Source organism: Neofelis nebulosa, chromosome 12 (assembly GCF_028018385.1).
Source record: "Neofelis nebulosa isolate mNeoNeb1 chromosome 12, mNeoNeb1.pri, whole genome shotgun sequence".
NCBI classification, from domain to species: domain Eukaryota; kingdom Metazoa; phylum Chordata; class Mammalia; order Carnivora; family Felidae; genus Neofelis; species Neofelis nebulosa.
The window spans coordinates 9,443,937-9,463,242 of NC_080793.1; the positions used below are offsets into that span (position 1 = coordinate 9,443,937).

At 54.3% G+C, this 19,306-nt stretch overlaps 1 protein-coding gene across 1 annotated transcript in view; it reads right to left on the reverse strand.

Moving 5' to 3' along the window:
• Positions 1-15,342: 15,342 nt before the first annotated feature.
• The window catches only part of MVB12B (multivesicular body subunit 12B), a 195,294-nt gene continuing 191,330 nt past the window's right edge, over positions 15,343-19,306 (reverse strand). Inside the window, exon 10 of the mRNA XM_058694108.1 lies at positions 15,343-19,046. Coding sequence (XP_058550091.1) covers positions 18,960-19,046 — 87 coding nt within the window. The 3' untranslated portion in view covers positions 15,343-18,959. The remainder of the gene's footprint in view (positions 19,047-19,306) is intronic.

The window sequence follows — 19,306 nt, forward strand, 5'->3', positions numbered from 1 at the left end:
GAAATCACAGATGGTTTTATTCACGAGCAGTAGAATTAATGGCCTCTCTTCTCTTTATAAATATTAGAAGCAGATGAGTTCATTACGATTTCACCCTAATAAAGAAAACCTGCTTGATTTTGACAAGACACCGACTTATCTAATACATCTCTTAAATAACAAAGCTACTTCCCGCCCGTAAAACACGGCTCGCAAACACCAGCTTTACCTGGACTGCTCCTAAATTAATGAAAAACACTCAAATCCAAAGAGAGCAAAAGTGGGGGGGGTGGTGGTGCAGAGAGATGGAATTCAAGGGATTTTTGAAAATGTGACTGATTTTTGAAAAGAGCGAGTTTTGAAATGTTTACTTTGTGGTGGTTTGAAATTTTTACATCTTTCAACAAAAGCGCGCGGAGAAGTGAAACCATCTGAAAGGGCTTTTGAAAAGAGCGAATCAGCACAAGTTGGATGAAGCTGTGGTTCCTTTATCTCGGGCAATCTGTGCCCATCGTGCAGGAGGGAGGCCCGGCCCTTGCCCCCCTCCGCCCGTCGGAGCGCCGGAGCTCGGCCGGCAGGCCTGGCCTTCAAAGCCCTGTTGGCGGAGCATCCTGGGAGGGAACCGGACACCTCACTCCGGGGACGCTCGGCCGGCTCGCTCTTAGCCCCCAGCGCGGCCGCCTGATGTGGTCATCTTGTTAGTCATGGAAAGCTGGGGCTCTTTCTGTTTGTGCCGCTTTCAGCACTTATTAAGTGAGAAGTGGGAGGCTTTACTCGAAACTGCAAAAGATGTTTTTTCTCCCCAGGGCCACAGCAGTTGGGGCCGTGGCTTATCCATCATTTTCGCAAAGATCTCCGTCTGAGAAATGGAAAGAGTCAGCCCTGCCCAGCGGGGGAGGAAAATGAGCGGCATATGGGGCCCGCTGTCCCAGGACCTTCTTGGCGTGGCTCCCGTGGAAGGGTGTGGGCTCCTTCATCTGAAAAATGCTGAGGGACCGCCTTGGGGGAGGCAAGCCACACAGCTTAAGAAAAATGGCACGTCTCCGTGGCTTCGGTGTCTCATTCTACCCATCGGGATTCTCCGATTCCTTCCCAGACTTCCCCCAGCTCCAGGACCAACGGGGACTTACACCGCAGAGATGCAGACACCTGTCCGAACGTGCCCCTGCAGGGGTAGGGGGTGGCGGTGAAGGTGGAATTATTTCTAAGCAGCTCCTTAGGAGTGAACGGATTCCCGCACCTCTGCATCGTCTCCGGAACCTGCGTCTTTCTTGTTCTTCTGTGCTCCCTTCCTCCAAGTGAGGGGCTGGGAGATGTCTGACAGGCCCGGGTAGAATTCCGAGTTCTGAGGTCATCAGAGTCCCTCCTTCAAGCCTTGGTTCCACAAGCATCAGGCTCCCGTGGGGAGATTTTGGGGGAAGCAACACGTTTGAGCCAAGAACCCATGATTGAAATTCTCCAGTAAATCCCTCCCAGCTGAGCCCGAAGGGTCTGTAGTTGGTTCAGCAAGCAGGGCCAGCAGGAAGGGGGGTGGGAGGGGTTGCGAACTTCAAACAGGTCCTGGGCTTGGGGGAGAGACCGTGCTGAGGGGGGAGGCCACCGACAGAGGGCTGGGAGTTAATTAAAGAGGCTGCGTTGTGGTTCCTATAAACTCAGCCCTCTCCATATTAAAGCTCCAGCAACTTAGTTCTGGGCAGGGATGCCCTCTTGCCCGGGGCTAAGCCTGGAAGGGGGAGGAGGCTCGAGCCACACGTACGGCAGACATTTGCAGCCCCCTGGGAGGCCCCAGCCAGGAGTACTTTGCCTTTCCACCAGGAGTTCCAAGGGGGCTGAGACTGTGCAAAAGCCTCCTTCAGCATCTAGGGTCTGCCGCCTTCTAGTTGCTGGGTTGGGCACATGACTCCCATTTTACAGAGGAGGAAAGTAAGGTTCAGAGAGGTCAAGTCACTAGCTCCAGTGTATATGGCTGGTCGAGGGGCGGGCGGGGTTGGCGCCAGATCCTCTGGCTTCTGCCACTGGCTAGAGCTGGGGACAGGGCAGAGACCAGCAAAGGACAGGTAATCACTGCTTATGTCCCGCCCCTCACCTCAGCCCTGCCCCCTTGCACTGTCCTTGACATTCAATCAGGTGCCGGTGATGTCTGGCCCAGCAGTTGGGGCTGGGCCTCCCCAGCTTCCCGGCGACAAATGGTTCTCATTTGAAAGAGAGGTTATAAAAACACATGCCCAAAGACACTGTCAGAGAACTGAGGATTAATCTCATTTCAGTCAAAGACCATTCCAAATATTTTGGGGCGGGGGGTGGAAATGGGGGCAGGCGGCAGCCCTAGTTGGGAAGGAAGTCTGGGTTCTCCGCATGCCCGTCAGGTTGGGGCCAGTTTGGAAGCATGTTGTGATGTGGGCTGGTGGGGGTCAGGGGTCACCCCCTGCCTGGCCTGGCAGAGTCTGAGCCAAGGCGTTGCTTTGCTCCCCAAGTCCCAAGGCTGGCTTTGCGGGAGGCCATGACTCCAGGATGGACCCCCGCGCTGCACCCAGTACCTCGGTTATGTTTCGGGGCAGTTTCAGTTGCCAAAAGGAAGGGAAGGATTAGACGCCTGGGACATTTTCATTTTCTGGATGGTGTCAAAAAGCGGAGTGTTTCTGCCTGGCGACTCAACCAGGGAGGGCCCAGAGACCAGCTCAGACGCCTGTGGGCTGCACGGGAGCACCCCGTTTGAGGCGGGCGCGAGAGGGAGCACCACCTGTGCCTTAAGCCAGCAGCTCCCCAGCTGAGTGGCCTGGGGCCCTAAATGACAACCTGTGGGCTTCTGGAGCACAGGCACGCGGCCAGACTGGGGGGCTGCTGAGCTTCCAGAACAACCCCGGGAGCTGCTTTTCCTGAGAACCGAGAGGTGCCAGGCAGCTGCTGCCATCCCCTCTCTACAGGGGCCTTGTAAGGACTTCTGGTATCCCCATTTTATGGCCAGGGAAACTGAGGATGAGGGAGGGAGGTGCAGGTGGCTTGCCTAAGGCCAGGAAGGTGGGCGACGGCGATACAACTCCTTAACCTTCTCAGCAACTTTTCAAAGCAGGGACTGTGGACTTTCCCATGTTAGGGATGTGGCAGTTGAGGCTCCGAGTGGAGGCTCTGTGACGTGACTTGTCTGAGCCCACCCGCAAGGGAGGGTGGGGCCGGGGGCTTCCCGTCCCACAGCCCTGGCTCGGACCCCGGATTCCAGGGTAGGGCAAGCGCTGCGGGGTCGGGCGAGTCCTCCATCCGGGTGATTCAGAACCTACGCGGGCCGCTCCCCGCGAGCCGGGTGGGACCCCTGAGGGGTGCAGACGAGGCTGGCACTGCGGGCTGGCCGCCACCCAACCAAACGTCTGCGGCGCGAAGACGATGGATCGGTTTTCCTTCTGGCAGTCAGGCCAACTCCCGCAGCTCCGCTTTCTTTCTGGAAGGGTGGGAAGCGTCAGCAAGGCGGAGGGGGCCGGCCAGATGCGGCGGAGCGCCCCCGCGCGGCCGGACTCGGGTGTGCGCACCGGCGGCCCGACTCCGCCCCGGGGCTGCGGGCAGAGGGGGGCCTTCCAGGCTAGGCCCTTTGCTGAGACCCTGCCCAGCGGCCTTGAGAGGGAGCCTCGAGGGCGGCCCTAATTTTACAGAGGAGAAAGCGGGCTAGAGAAAAGTGCAAGAGACTTCCCGGGTTCTTCAGCCGGGAAGTGGAACTCAGAGGGGGGTTTGCCTCCCCGCAAAGTGCCGCCTCCCCGGGAGCTGCTGCTGGAGGCCGTCCTAGCTCCTGCAGGAGGCCCCTCCAGGGAACGCGTCGAGCCTGTGCGGCGGGGTGGTGGGGGTCCAGCCCTGCAGCTCTGGACAAGGCTGCGGTGGCTCATTATCCACCCGGAAGCTGAGATGGGTACAGCGAGGCCAGTACTGAGCCTGGAAGCCAGCTCCAGGGCACCTGGGCCTTCTGGCAAGATTCAGCCACGGAACACTGAGGGGGGCACCGGTGTGTACTAGGCTGGAGGCTCCCACACTAGGTGGACAGGTCTGGGGTGGGCCACGGTCATTCGGCCCCCTTTCTTGCCTTGTGGGGCCTCCCCGTGGCCAAATGCCTTTGGCTCCTTCCACTGCCCCTGGCACTGTGCCCTGCCCTGGGCCAAGCAAGTTCTGGGTCTGAGTTCTTTTTCCTCGGGAAAGCCCTGGGTGGCTAGTTGCTGTTATCCCGGAGCCCCAGGGTCACATTCGGGGGAGGTGGCAGAGCTGCGTGCCGAGTGGGGCCCCTCTGACCTCCGAGGGAGGTATCCCTGCTGTAACCACCACTTGATGGGCCGCTTCCTTCTGGGAGGACTCCATCCAGGCTGCGTGCCGGCACAGCGCTGGAGTTGGGCATTCTCTGATCGGGCACCCCGAGCTGGCCCTGGTTTGCTTGCGTGCTTCCCAGCACTCTCTGGAGCCTCAGTCTCCCCACTTGCCGGATGGGGGAATCCTGAGCGCAGGATTGTGGTGATGACACAGGTCCGGTGTGGTGCCGGCGCGTGGGTGTTTGTGATGCTGTGTGGACAGATGTGATCGCCCCCACCGCCCACTTGCTTCCCGGTCACTGGGAACATCCTCCAACCCAGGCCCCACCCCCCACCCCATGTGTACTCAGCACCCATGTCATCTCCCCCAGGGGCTTGTCCTCTCCTGTCTTTGAGGGCTCTTCTCCAAGGGAAGGTACTGGCAGGAAATAAAAGCCATTTTTGAATCTGCTTGTGAGGATAGGCAGCTTCTCAAGACCCATATAAGGAAAAGATTGATAATTGGACTATATTGATAATGTCTTAAAATTTTTATAGTTCTTAACATTGAGGTGTATTTGACATATATATCAGTTTCAGGTATACAGCAGAGTGATTCTGTATTTGTATGTATTGTGAAATGATCACAATAGGGCTAGGGGACATCTGTCACTATACGTAGTCATAAAAGTTTTTTTTCTTATGGTGAAAACTTTTAAGGTTTAGTCTCCTTAGCAACTTCCAAACGTGCAACACGGTGTTGCTAACTGTAGTTAGCATGTTGTACATTGTATCCCCATAACTTGCTTACTTTACAACTAGAAATTGGTACCTTTTGACCCCTTCCCCCCACCGCCTCTGGTAACTACTAATTTCTGTATCCATGAACCGGGTTTTTGTTTGCTTTTCAAGATTCCACATAATAAGTGACGTCATATGGTACTTGTCTTTGTCTGGCTTATTTCGCTTAGCATAATGTCCTTAAGTTCCATCTGTGTTGTCCCAAATAGCAAGATTTCATTCCTTTGTATGGCCGGATAGTATTCCATTATGTGTGTGTGTGTGTGTAACATATATTACGTATACATATTTGTGTATAACACACATAACACATTTCCTTTATCCATTCATCCATCAGTGAACACTTGGGTTGTTTTCACATCTTGCATATTACAAGTAATGCTGTGCTGGACGTGAGGGTGCAGATATCTTCTCGAGTTAGTGTTTTCGTTTTCTTCAGATAAATGCCCAGAAGGGGGATGCCTGGATCATATGGTAATTCTATTTTTAACTTTTGAGGAACCTCCGTACTGTTTTCCATAATGGCTGCACCAATTTACATTCTCACCAGCAGCGCACAGGCGTTCCCTTTTCTTTCTGTCCTCTTTAACACCTGCTCTTTCTGTCTTTTCGATAATAGCCATCTTAACAGGTGTGAGGTGATATCTCATTGTGGTTTTGACTTGCATTTCCCGGGTGATGAGTGATGTCGGGCATCCTTTCATGTATGTGTTGGCCATCTGTATGTCGTCTTTGGAAAAACGTCTATTCAGATCCTCTGCCCGTTTTCAAATCAGATGTTTAGGTTTTTTGCTATTGATTTGTAGGAGAATAACTTCGGTTCATCGATAGACACCATTAAAAGGGAGGAAAGGCAAGCCATAGTTGGGAGAAGATATTTGCAAATGTGTGTGTGTGTGTGTGTGTGTGTGTGTGTGTGTGTGTGTGTATGTATACACACACACATATATATGTATATTTTAAAGGATTCATTTTGCGAACATATGAAGAACTTAAGAAATAAAGTAAGAAAAAGACAATACAGTAGAAAATGGGCAAGAGACTAGGTCTTCACAAAAGATACTCAAGGGACCAAGAAACACATGAACGTGTGCTCAACCTCATTCGTCAATAGGGAAAAGCAAAGTTCAAATGCAGTCAGATAGTACTTCATATCTACCGAGACGGCCAACTTTGCAAAGTCTTAAGTTTTGTTAAGGGCGCAGAGCAGCTAGAATTTCTGCGCATGGCTGGTGTGAGCGTAAATCGCGACTCCGTCTCAGAAGATCGTCTGGAAGTGTTACCAACACCGAATGCGCGCCGCCTCTGCGCTCCAGCAATTCCGCTCCTGGCGATTCTGATCCCCACAGCGATGAGTCTGCACGTACCAGATGTACGTGCCCAGTGTCCACGGTGCTGCTCGCGGCAGGCCCCGAACTCAAACAACTCAGGAGCCCGCTGGCACTGGGGTGGGGAAACGGGTGCATTCACACCGCGGACCTACTACCTGCCGAAGAGAGTGAATGAACCCCCGCCACGTGTTGCACGGGTGAGCCTCACGATATCCTGCCGAGGGTGAGGGGCCAGGGACAAAAGAGCCAGGTGCCCTAGGATTCCATTTCCGTAGGCGTCAAAAACAAAACTGATGGGTGGGCTTAGAAGTCAGGATAGTGCTCCTCTGCCTCTGAGGGATGGTAGCTGGGTGGGCGCGGGGGGGGGGGGGGTCCTCGAAGGCAGGTGGAGTCTGTTTCTTGGTCTGGGCTGGTTACATGGGTGTGTTCAGTTTGTGAGTATTCATCAGGTAGTACACTTATGACTTGGGCACTTTTTTTGGTATGAATGTTACCCTTCAGTAAAAAAAAAAAAAAAAAGAAAAGAAAAAAAGAAAAAAGCACACGTGAAAGAAAGCAATGGAATGACGGCAACACAGCACCATAAAACCGTTGACCTTAGTGAAGTCATCCACCCCCTGATGAGTGAGAACCGATAAGACACCCCCGTGCACTCAGTGTCCTCCACAAGCGGGCTTCTGCTTCTGCAGTGATGGGGCGCTCACTGTCTGTGAGGGAGCCCCTGCATGGCCGGACAACTCCGGGCACACGGAGATGTGCTTTCCTGCTGCGTCCACTCGTGGATCCAAACCCTGTCCCCTGAAGTCACATCCAGTGAGACTTCTCCCTCTTGCGCAGCACAGCCACATGCTCACCAGGGTTTGGAATTGATGTTCTAATGTTTGCCACCCAGGCGCCCCCAGACATTCTCTTTTTAAGTTGATATATAATTGACATATTTTTTTTCTAGAATTCTTATGTCACTCTGACATCTTACATTCTTTCAGATATGAAACATAGGGTTCCTAATAAAAAAACTTGTGAATCTGTTATGTCCGTGGGTATTTCTCGTTTTGATTTTCATTTGTATCGTCTCTCTTTCCAGAAATTTGTCTTTTGCTCTTTTCAGAGAAAACGCTGTTCACATTTCTGTATGTTTTCTCTATTTCATTGATTCTACCCTCACTAGTCATTACTTTCTGTTTCTTTGCCTTGACTGACTGCTCTTTTCCTACCTTCTTCAGTGGACAGTTGAGGTTGTTTGTTTTCGATCTTTCTTGGTTTGGGATAAATTTAGACTAAGTTTTGTTCTATTTACTGCTTCAGCTGTGTCCTGAAGGTTCTGACCTGGGTAGGTATTTCATTATCGTTCCATGATGAGATCTCAGTAATTTCCCTTATGGTTTTCTCTTACTCAGTTGTGTGTTTTGTGTTGTATGTGATGTTAAGGAGCTCCCATTTCACACACTTCTAATCCTATCACCCAAATCAGAGGTGATCTTAGGTATGATGTTGGTGCTTTGGAATTTGTTGAGACTTCTCCGGTGGCTTAGTACATAGCAAATTTTAAGGGGATATGGACTCTATGTTGGGTTGAAAGTGCTGTGCTTCGTAATTAGGCTATTTGAATTTTTTATCTGTCTGCTCATGTGTATTTGGGAAAAAAATTTTTTTTTGAGAGATGGTGTGAGGGGGAGGGGCGGGGGGAGAGAGAGAGAGAATGAATGAATGAATGAATGAATCAATGAATCCATCCCAAGCAGGCTCTGCATTGGCAGTCTAGAGCCCAGTGCAGGGCTTGAACTCACAAACCATGAGATCATGACCTGAACTGAAACTAGGAGTCGGAGGTTTAACTGACTGAGCTACCCAGGTGCCCCGCTCATGTGTATTTTTTAATTGAGGTATAATTGGCATATAACATATTAGTTTCAGGTTTACAATATAATGATTCAATAGCTGTATATCTTACAAAATAGTCACCACAATAAATCTAGTTAATATCCATCACCCATACGTAATTAACCATTTTTCTTGTAAGAGGACCTTTAAGTGTATTCTCTTAGCCACTTTCAAGAGGCAAAACGGTATTAACTATAGTCACCATGCTGTGTGTATACTACATCCCCGCGATTAGCTCTCATCACTACAAGTGTGTACTTTTGACCCGTTTTCTCCTACTCCCACCCCCTGCCTCTAGCATGTGCCAACGTGTTCCCTGTATCTGCGAACTTTTTTCTTTTTTTAAATATTGTACCTATAAATGAGATCATACAGTGTTTGTCTTTGTCTGGCTTATTTCACTTGGCACAGTGCTCTCAAGTTCCATCCGTATTGTCACAAATGGCAAGATTTTCTTCTTTACGGTGGCATACTATTAAGGTGTATTTACACACCGCGTCTTTATCCATCCATCCACTGATGGAAACTTAGGCTGTTGCCATGGCTTGCCCATTGTAAATGATGCTGCAATAAGTCTAGGGGTGCAGGTATCTTCCCACGTTAGTGTTTTCATTGTCTTCAGATAAATACCTCGAAGTGGAATTGATGGGTCACAAGGGAGTTCTATTTTTAATTTTTTGAGGAATCCCCCTTACTGTTTTCCATAGCGGCTGCGCCAATTTACATTCTCATCAACAGTGCACGGGGTTTTTCCTACCCCTCTCTAACACTTGTTATTTCTTGTCTTTTTGAGACTAGCCATTCCAACAGGTGTGAGGTGGTATCTCATTGTGGTTTTGACTTGCATTTCCCTCTCGAGGGCGATGTTGAGCATCTTTTCATGTGTCTGTTGACCATCTGGATGTCTTCTCTAGAAAAATGTCTATTCAGGTCCTCTATTTTTTTTTTTTTTATCTTAAAAAAAATTTTTTTTTTTAACGTTGATTTATTTTTGAGACAGAGACAGAGCATGAACGGGGGAGGGTCACAGAGAGAGGGAGACACAGAATCTGAAACAGGCTCCAGGCTCTGAGCTGTCAGCACAGAGCCCGACGCGGGGCTTGAACCCACGGACCGTGAGATCATGACCTGAGCCGAAGTTGGACGCTTAACCGACCGAGCCACCCAGGCGCCCCACAGGTCCTCTATTTTTTAATCAGATCGTTTCATTTATGTTTTTGCCTTTGAGTTGTATGAGGTATGTGTTCTTTATACATTTAGGATATTAGCACCTTAGGAGATATAGGACTTGCAAACGTTTTCTCCCACTTAGCAGGTGGCCTCTTCATTTTGTTGATGATTTCTTCTGCTGTGCATGAGCTTCTTAGTTTATGTAGTCCTGCCTGTTTATTTTTGCTTTTGTGGCCTTTGCTTTTGGAGTCAGATCAAAAACCTTGCTAAGATTGATGTCCAGGTGCTTACCGCCTTTGCTGTATTCTACAAGTTCCGTGGTTTCAGGTCTTACACTTAAGTCTTTAATTCAGCATGGTGTAAGAAAGGGGTCCGGGTTCATTCTTTCGCATGGGGCTGACGAGTTTTCCCAACACCATTTATTGAAAAGACTGTACATTCCCCATTGTATGTTATTGGTCCTTTGACCTAAGTTAATTGGTCATTGTATGCATGGGTTTATTTCTGGGTTTTCTCTTCTGTTCTGTTGATCTATGTATCTGGTTTGTGTCAATATCATGCTGTTTTGGTTACTATAGATTTTTAATATAGTTTGAAATCAGGGAGCGTGATGCCTTCAACTTTTGTTCTTTTTTCTCAATATTGCTGTGGCTACTTGGGTCTTTTGTGGTTCCATCCAAATTTTAGGATCCTTTCTTCTAGTTCTATGAAAAATGCCATTGGAATTTTGATAGGGGGTGCATTAAATCTGGAGATTGCTTTGGGAAACAGAGACATTTTAATATCATTAATTCTTCCAATCCATGAACATGCAGTATCTTTCCATTTATTTGTGTCTTCTTCAATCTCTTTATCAGTGTCTTATAGTTTTCGGTGTATTGGTCTTTCACCTCTTTGGTTAAATTTATTCCTAGGTATTTTATTCTTCTTGATGTAATTACAAATTGGATTGCTTTCTTAATTTCTCATTGCGATAGCTCATTATTAGTGTATAGAAATGCAACTGATTTTTATATTCTGCTACTTCACTGAATTCATTTATTCTAACAGTTTTTTGGTGGAGAATTTAGGATTTTCTCTATATCCTATCACATTGTGTGCAAATATGACAACTTCTTTCTTCCGAATTTGGATGTATTTTATTTTTATTGCCTAATTGCCCTGGATAGGACTTCTGATACTATATGGAATAAAAGTGGTGAGAGAGTGGGAATCCTTGTCTGATTCCTGATCTTAAAAGCTTTCCCTCTAAGGTGAAAGCTTTTCACCATTGAGTATGTTAGCTGTGGGCTTGTCCTGTAAAGCCTTTATTATGTTATAGAGAATATATAGGTACAGGAACATATAGGTACGTTCCCTTTATACCCACTTTAAAAGCTTTTTATCACAAATGGATGTCGGATTTTGTCCAATGCTTTCTCTGCATATATTTTAGCCTGATTTCATTGATGTGGTGTAGCATGGGTTGCTTTGCGGATGTCAAACCGTCTTTGCATTCCTAGAATAAATTCCACTCGATCACAGTCTATGATCCTTTTAGTGAACTATCGAAATCAGCTTGCTAATATTTTATTAAGGATTTTTTGCATCTGTGTTGACCAGGGATACTGGCCTGTAATTTTCTTGTGGTGTCTTTGCCTGGTTTTTGTATCCGGATCATGCTGGCCTCGTATTTGCTTGTGTTATATGCACTTGGCTGGTTTCTGGGAGAGGTGTAGTAAAATCTTCAAGTGCAATTGCTGACATATCGGTTTCTTTTCCTCTTTGGCCTATCAGCATTTCAGGACTGATGGGCAGAAGCAAGTTGTTTTGAATGAGCCCCTAATGTTTCCAGTGTCCTCTTCTCCTGGGGGCTAGTTTTTGTTCATACTAAACGCATGTTCTCTCCGGTCTGTTCGTTCTTCGTCTGTTTTTGGTTGGTCAGCTTCTTGTGTTCCTTTTGGTGGACCAGCTCTTCTGGGGTCTGTTTCTCTCCTGTGGATTTATTCCTTCGGACTCTAAGCCCCATCGCTGGTAACGTGTATTTGAGGGAAGCAACATGCATCTGGGAAAGCCCAGAATTTAGCTTGGTGATTCTTAAACTCGGCTGCACGCTGGCATCACCCGGGGAGACTGAAAAATGACGGACTCCTGCGTCCCTCCATCGGAGATTCTGATTTCACTGATCTGGGTGTGGTCTGGGCACAGGAAGTCTTAAAAACTCTCTAGGTGGTTCTGCTGTGCAGTTAAGGTTGTGAGTCCTGTGCCCCCTCCCGAGAGTGACGAGGGAGGAGGGACGGATGTGTCTCGGCTGTTCAACTGTGCCCACGCCCACCTGCGTGCCTTCCCCTTCAGGAGATCCAGACCCAAAGGGAAAGGGCCAAGACCTCTGCTTGGCACCACTCTTCCCAAGACCCGTGTCTCTGGTTGCACTTACTTGGCCCAAGGTGTGGGGAGAAGGGAGGAGGGAGCTTAGGGGTCAGCCACGCTGCTGTTTTGGTAGCGAAGGGATGACATGAGCCACCCGGCGCAACGCGCGTGCATGTGTGTGTGTGTGGGTGGGGGGGTGGAGATGAACGAGCACAGCCAGCAAATTGCCCCCCGCCCCCACACTGCCTCTCGTCGGTGGCAGCGGCCATCTTGCCCTCTGCTCTGCTGCTTTCCCCTAGACCCAAGCCCCCCTAGCTTTAGTGTTGGCTCCTGTGACCCATGGATCGTCTTTCTTTCTCTGGCAGCCCCTTGAGTGGGGCTTGAGGGGAACATCTAGCAGCCCATGGCCGTTACCTGCCTGCTGCACCCCCATCATGGATCTTGTTGGGTGCCGTGGCTTCAGAGGTGGGCCAGGTGAGGGCCCAGTTCTCTTGTCTCTGGTCGCTTTGGGGCCAGCATCGGGACTTGTCCAGGGAGGGCTGCTGCTGGTCATCACAGTCCTTGGGGTGGTCACAAACCTCGCGGCAAGGGCCACCGGGGCCCATTCTTCTTGGGCTGCTCAGCAGTGGAGTCCAGCCCACCTGTCGCCCTACCCACTTTGAGTTAGTCGTTCACTGAGCATTTGCTCTTGCCTGTTTTTATTCAAGGCCTGTGTTGGGTGCGTATACATGGGGCTACGGAGGAAGGTGTCATAAACGAGACCTGTTCCCCCTCCTTTAGGAGCAGGTCGTCTAATGAAAGGACTAGAGGGCTGCAGTGTTGCCCATGGGTCAGTGGTTCCAGTGTGCGAGGTATGGAGTGGCTTGAAGGGGAGGAATGTTAGCTTTGCCTCCAGGGGGTCAAGCACGACATCACAGAGGAGGTGTCTGGGCAGAGGCTTCGAGGATGAACAAGACTTGACCAGACAGAAAAATGAGGGACAAGCATCCTAGATAGGGGGCACAGCATATGCAAAAGCAAGGAAGTACAGAGTTTAGGGCGTGAAGAACCATGCAAAATCCATCAGGGAGGTTTGCAGGAGGTGAGGCTGGGACAGGAGGCAGGGTCAGACCTGGAAGGATGGTGTTGGGAAACCTGAGGGACTCTGATTTCATTCTTGGGGGGCGGGCACTGTAAGTGGAGGCATCCCGACAGATGGCTATGAGGAAGGTGGCTGGGAGGGGAAGATGCTGGGGGCAGGGGACCGGCTAAGGGGCTGATGCTGTAATCCAGGTGAAAAGCGTCAAGGGGCAGAATTTAAAAAGGAGCAGCAGGAAGAGGAAACAGTGGCTGAGTTTGAATGCACGTGTAGGGGGGGAGCTGTCCAGCTGGAAACGGGGTGATCACAGGCGGCTCCAGGTGGTGGTGGCGGCGGCAGCGGGGGGGGGGGGGGGGGCCTCCAGGTGTGGGAGATGGTGGGGCGTGTTCCAGGACCGGGAGTCAGGAGAAGGGGAGCAGCTTGGGATGTGCTGACGTCAAGGGGTAACCCCCCCGGGTGGGGCCTCGCAGGCGGGGCCGGCAGCAAAGCCGAGCACAGTTAAAGACACGGGCTGCCCCAGCGGCCTGGGGGCGGGGCGTGGTGCAGAAGGGGAGAGAAAGGTCAGGGTGGGGCTCAGGGAGCCCAGAGCTTTAGGGATGAGCCAGGGTGGCGAGGAAACGACAACAGGCAGAAGCAGGGGGAGAGGTGGGAGAGACATGGCAGGGGGTAAGCGGGATGGATCCAGGAGGGGGACCTCTGTGGTGTTGGGTCACTGCTGACTGCCCGGTGCCCACACTCTCGCCTGCGTGTGGAAGGTGCTCTTACAACGTGGTTTGAGAGAACAGACAGACAGACGGACGGACAGGTGGATGCATGCCCCTCCACCCACCTCAGCGTCTTCTCCCCATGGCACAGAGCTGCTGATGGAGTGCTTTTCCATCTCCCCGGGGAAGAGGTGCTACCCCTCCCCGCGCAGCCTCGGGCTCCCCTGCAGCAGATGCCTGATGAGGGTCTAAATAAATTAGACCTGTTCCAGATACTTTGTGATCACACACTCCCTCCCCGCCCCAGGCCAGAGTCGCTGGGGGCAGAAAGGGTCACGTGACCCAGGCTGGCCAGAGTCTGTCCTGGGACTCTGGCCTCTGGATCTTCTGAACGGAGACACGTAAGCTCGAGTGGCTGTGTATACGCACAAAGACACATGTGCCGTGCATACGGGTGGACAGAGCGCGTGAGAAGGAGGGCCCGAGTGTGAGAGAACTAGAAGCGGATGCTCAGATGAGGCAGAAACAGGTGCCGCCTGGCTGCATCCTGCTCTGGGTTCCAAGTTTCCTCTGGGTCTGGCCACTCACCCCTCCCTGGCCTAGGCTGTCGCGTGTAGGTGTTGGTTCCTTGCCGCCCTAAGGTCTGTGAGCTGCCTCCCCCTCCCGGCTCTGGGGAATCCGTCTGTCTGTCTGAGCAGTGCATGAGGCCTCTTGCAAACGGACTCTGTGCCCTGGATGTCAGTCCGAGGCCACCACTTGAACTTCCTGGGTGACCCAGCACTAGGCTGTGGATGGCAACACCCAACCCTGGCCCCGAAGAGAGACCTGGCAAGTCACGTGGTCTCTGCTGACGCTAACAGCCCTTCCTCCCATCTTCCCAGGGTAAGCCAGGAGGGACGCACCCTCTCCTGCAGGTGCTGGGTAACCAGTGACGTCCACGTGGTCAGGGAGTGGCAGAGCCAGGATCTGAATCCAGCTCTTCGGACCCTGCGTTGAGTGTTCCTTGTGGATTTCTCGTGGAATTCTCTGGGCTGCTTTTCCTCGCTCTTGCGAGATGCCAGAGCTGGGGGTCCTAGGCTGGAGGCACGGACACTTGGGGGACTCTCATGGCCCTGATGAGAGGTGAGCTAAAGGTGGGCCCCATTCTGAGTCTGCCGTAAACAGGGCTGGAGGCAGTGACAGCTCAGGTTGTCACGTCAAGCCCAAAAATGCAAAGGTTACTTACAAAGGAAGGAAAGAGCTTTGATAGTGAGATCTGAAGCGACGGCCCTCGCACGGAGCCCTGGGCCGTGTCCCGCGGGCCTCTGGTCCCTTCGCCGGCGTTCGCAGTGGCGTCTCGCCAGCCGGTGAGCCGTCGGGACAGGACCGAAACCACGGGGGCCGCGTGTCCTCTCCAGCAGCCCGGCCGCCCCGAACCCCTCGCAGACGGGGCCCCGGGCAAGCCGCACATGAAAGCACATTCTTGTTGGCGACCTGTTGACGCGCACGGGTTTCAGGTGCTTTTGTGGCAACTGGGGTTTCTGCCTCCAAGGAGCATTCCTGAGCGTTGTTCCCAGAGAACGGCAGGGCTTTCTAGGCCCTCGTGAACTCCTCCGGTTCGTAACCAGGTCTCTAAACTAAACAGGGGCAGAGAAGCCCACGGCTTCTTTCTAGCGGGTGGGAAGGCCGGGCGGTGGCTGTCTGCACCCCCCCCCCCCCCCCCCAGCATCTGGGAGGAGCCGGGGAAGATGCTGGAGCCTCCCCGAGGGACGCCGACCTCGCTCAGGTAGCGCCACAGCAGCAAGCCGGGGAAAGGTTAAAACGTTTATTTAACAAATTATATTAAGACAGACAATCACACAGTGAAACTTCCCTTCGCCAAGTACAGAGTCACCTCAAATAAATACGGTAAGGACGTCGTTCCCATGGCGAGGGCACAGCGGCCCGGCCGTGGCCCCAGCGTCCCATGGCAGCCCACACGCCCGTCGCGGGGAGAACAGAAGCCCCGTCTCCCGGCGGTGACGGCCGCTGTGGGGTGGCATCCGGACGGGCGAAGAAGGAGGGGCCGCCGCCTCCGGGCCCCGGCGGCAGGGCGGGCAGCGAGCGGAGTCAGAGCTCGGCTCCCGCACCCCCGTGGGCACGCGGCTGCCGGGTCGAGGCCCTGCTTTGCTCTCGGGCTCCCTGGATCTCGGGGGAGCCCTCGTCGGGGTGGAGCGAGGGGGCAGCTGGGCTCTCGCCCCCTGCCGAGCACCATGGCGCAGCGGCGACGCTATCGCGCCAGAACCAGCGTGGCTGGCGGCGCTGGGAGGTCCGTTACGGGACCGGAACCAAAAGGGGCTGTGAGGCGTGTGCTTATGCTGGACCAGCCGGCACAGTGGCTCTGGGCTCCGACGAGCCTCGGGCCCAAATCCGGTCTCTGCCACTTGCCAGCTTGGTGCCGCGGACTGGTCTCCGCTTCTTCATCTCTAACCGGGAGCAACGAACATCCACTTCTGGGTGTTTTTCAAGGGAGAAAAACGGGACAAACTGTGCTTAAAGAGGAGAAATGTGCCACTGCCGGGCACGGAGCAGGTGCTTAGTATGTGTTAGTCCTTGTCGCCCGCCGCGCTGCCTTTCTGAACAGCACGGGGGGTGGGGAAGCAAATGTCAGGGGCTCCTGGTGGCCAACTGTGCGGAGGTCAGAACTGCCAGCAAGGAAGCCGGGGCGGGCGGGGGTCCTGACCTGGTCCCAGCTCTCCAGGTGGCAGGGGCGTGTGGCCCATATTGGTTCCGGGACTCGGGGCAGGAAAAGCCTTGATAAAAATTTGCAAATGAACACGTTGCAACCTGCTTACGCCTTATTACCACTATGCCGTTTCCAAGGGTTTTGGAGAAAGAATGGATTTTCAGATGGAAGAGAGAAGGCAGCAGGGAAGCCTGTGCTCTCGTTGGTCTCTGGGGGAGCGGCGGGGAGTGCTGGGGGACGGAGGGCCCGGCCCCTGCCCTTCACACTTGCAAGAACCCTTGTCCTTCCCTGCCTGTGTGGTCACAGGGTTTGTGAGGCAATGCGCCCTCCCAGAAAGAAAAGGTTGCTCTGTTCCAGTGGTGTGCCAGGGGTCCGGGCTGTCCTGCTGTCTGCATGTGCCCCCCTCCCCGCCCCCCCAAGAGGCAAAGAGGGCTGGGAGCATCCTAAAATCTACCACAGACGCCAACCTTTCCCTAACACGGTCACTGCCTAATTGTCCTAATGGTTTAGGGTGACGTTCAGTCACCGTTACACGTAGCTTATGTCTACCATGCAGTGGAGGTGGTCACCCCAGGCCGCCTGCATCCACACCGGTCTGGCCTCTTCCTGGTGGCCCCGCAGCCCCATCCCGTAACTGCAGGATGGCCCCGGAGTTGGGGGGGGGGGGACAGCCACCCTCCCTGCCCAGCTCCGCCTTCTTGCACCCACGCTTGGGCTCCCACGTGGTCGTCTTCGGCCCTGAGAGCCGCTAAAACCCCTGGCTGTCGGTCAAGGGAGAAGGGCTGCTGGGCGCTGCCTGTCAGATGGTAATGTTCCAGTCAGGCCGTGAACAAAGCGCACGCACCAAGTGAACGGTACAGAAGGAAGTGGTCGCCCCTCTGTGTTGGGCTTGGGGTCATGCAGGTCACTTGGTTTTGGACCGGCCACCCGTCCAAAAGGCAGCAGGAGACACAGGTTCTCTGGGCCCCACGGGACTCCTCCAGTTTCCCCAGAAACGCAACTAGCTTATCTCGGCGTGTACATCTGAGACCAGTTCGAAGCTCTCTCCTTCCTGGGTGAGCACCATAGCCCTTGGCTTCCTGGACCCCGGGGGTTCCACGCACTGCTTGCATTTTCCTGCCGCTTTGCTGTGTGGGAGGCACAGGAAGGCCAGCTCCACCAAGGACGTCCCGGGTCTGGGCGGAGGGAGGGAGAGGTGCCCACTTCTCTAATGCACAGAAATCAGGAGGTATCGCCTTGAAGATCCGGGGCGACAGCGGTGAGGGTAGAGGTTCTGGAGTTGGCGTTGCTGACGGCAGGTACAGGAGGTATTTTTGCCCCACCCCCACCTCTGAGCCGGCGGCCACCCTCCACACTGTTGGCCAGTTCTGCCCCAGCCACCACGTGCCATCCCAGGAGCCACGGGTAGGCGGGGAGCGTCCTTGGCTGTGGCTCTCCTGTGCTACCTTCATGTGGGGGGGCACCTCCCTGCTCTCCAGGCCTCAATCCGCTCCCCTCCCCCCCCCATGCACGTCAAGCCTCCCATCCAAAGCTCCTGCCCTCTAGTGACCTCCGAGGTGGGAGATCCCAACATTCTGTGGAATCGAGACAGACCCTGGTAACTAGACCAGGCAGGCCGTCGAGGTGGGGGCCTGAGCCCCCCAGGGGTGGCTGCAGCCCTGTTCTCATGGCGAACCCGTGTGGGGCTGAACTTGGCAGCCGGCATTGTGGGAGATGCCAGTGTGGCCACTGGCCAGTCATGGCCCCAGTTCGGTGACCTGGCTCAGACGGACTTTTTACAAACGACTCCTGCTGTGGGCGGACCCCATCGAGATGCAGCCTGGCTCTGCGAAGCTGGGTGACCACGTGCCCGCGTCCCTCTGCGGCTGGACACCAGCCCACGGGGTCTCTTTCCCGCAGCCCAGGGAGGGCCCGTCTCTGGGTCAGGGCACGTGGGCGTTGCAGAGATGAGCCCTTTGGGAGGAACAGGGCGGGTGGTGGGTGAGCACAGTGTCCCGGGCAGCAAAACTCCCCTCCAAGCAAGCACCAGGTCCCTCGGCCTTCTCGCCCAGCGGGGACGTCCGCTGTGGGGGCAGCCGGGCGGCTGCGCCCCGACCTCTGCGTGTCCAGTGTGTCGGTTGGGGGCCGAGTGTGAAGGGGTGGCCACCGGTGGGGCCTGGGGCCGCTTCCTCCCTCCTGTCCTCAGGGTTGCCGTGAAACGCTCAGGGCGCTTGTCGCTGTCAGGTCTGGGGCGCGGGGGTGGGGGTGGGGGGAGCCCCGGCTGGGGCCGTGCCCCACTGCCACCCGCCTCAGGCTTCCAGGAGGAACGTGCGAGCTTAGCGGCAGGCAACAGTCAGGAGGACAGGGAGCCAGCGGGTCACCGGGAAGCTCCGCAATTGCGCGGGGCCCTCCGGTGGCTCCCGCGGTGGGTGGGGTCGCGTGTAGGAGGCTGGTCGTCACACACACACGCCAGGAGGTGCTGGTCACTACAGCAAACACAGATTAGTCGAGATTATGAACAGTGTCCCCGGGGAGGCGGGGGTGTCCCGTCAGGCAAGCCGATGGCCGAGGAGGTAACCGCTCAGCCGCCCGGAGTCTCCCAGGCGAGCCCCCGGGGGCGGGGGGGTGAGGGTGGGCAGGAGGGACTGGACTGGGCGAGGGAGGGGCGCTCAGTAGTCGGGCGGCTGCGTCTTCTCCCCGAGGGGGCGGGGTGGCGGCCGGGCCTCAGGACTGGGGGATCTGCTGACATCGCGTGGGGCTGGGCGGGAGCCGGGCCGCGGCGCTCTGCTCCGTGCGGAAGCTGTACTCATACTGCGGGAGGGAGCGGACAGAGAAGCGTGGTCAGTGCGCGAGGACGCCGCAGGGAGGCCTCGGCCCGGCCCGCGGAGGCCCCGGTGCCACCTTGCCGAGCGTGCGCCCACGCGTGGTGCCAGCGTGCGTGCGTGTGCGCAGACAGCGCTCTGACCGCCCAGGGTGTGAGGACGGAGTCCTGGTCCAGGGGCTGCAGAGCCCGAAGCCACGCGCTGCCCCCGGGCCAGGCTGCCTGCAGGAGAGGGTCACGCGAGGTACAC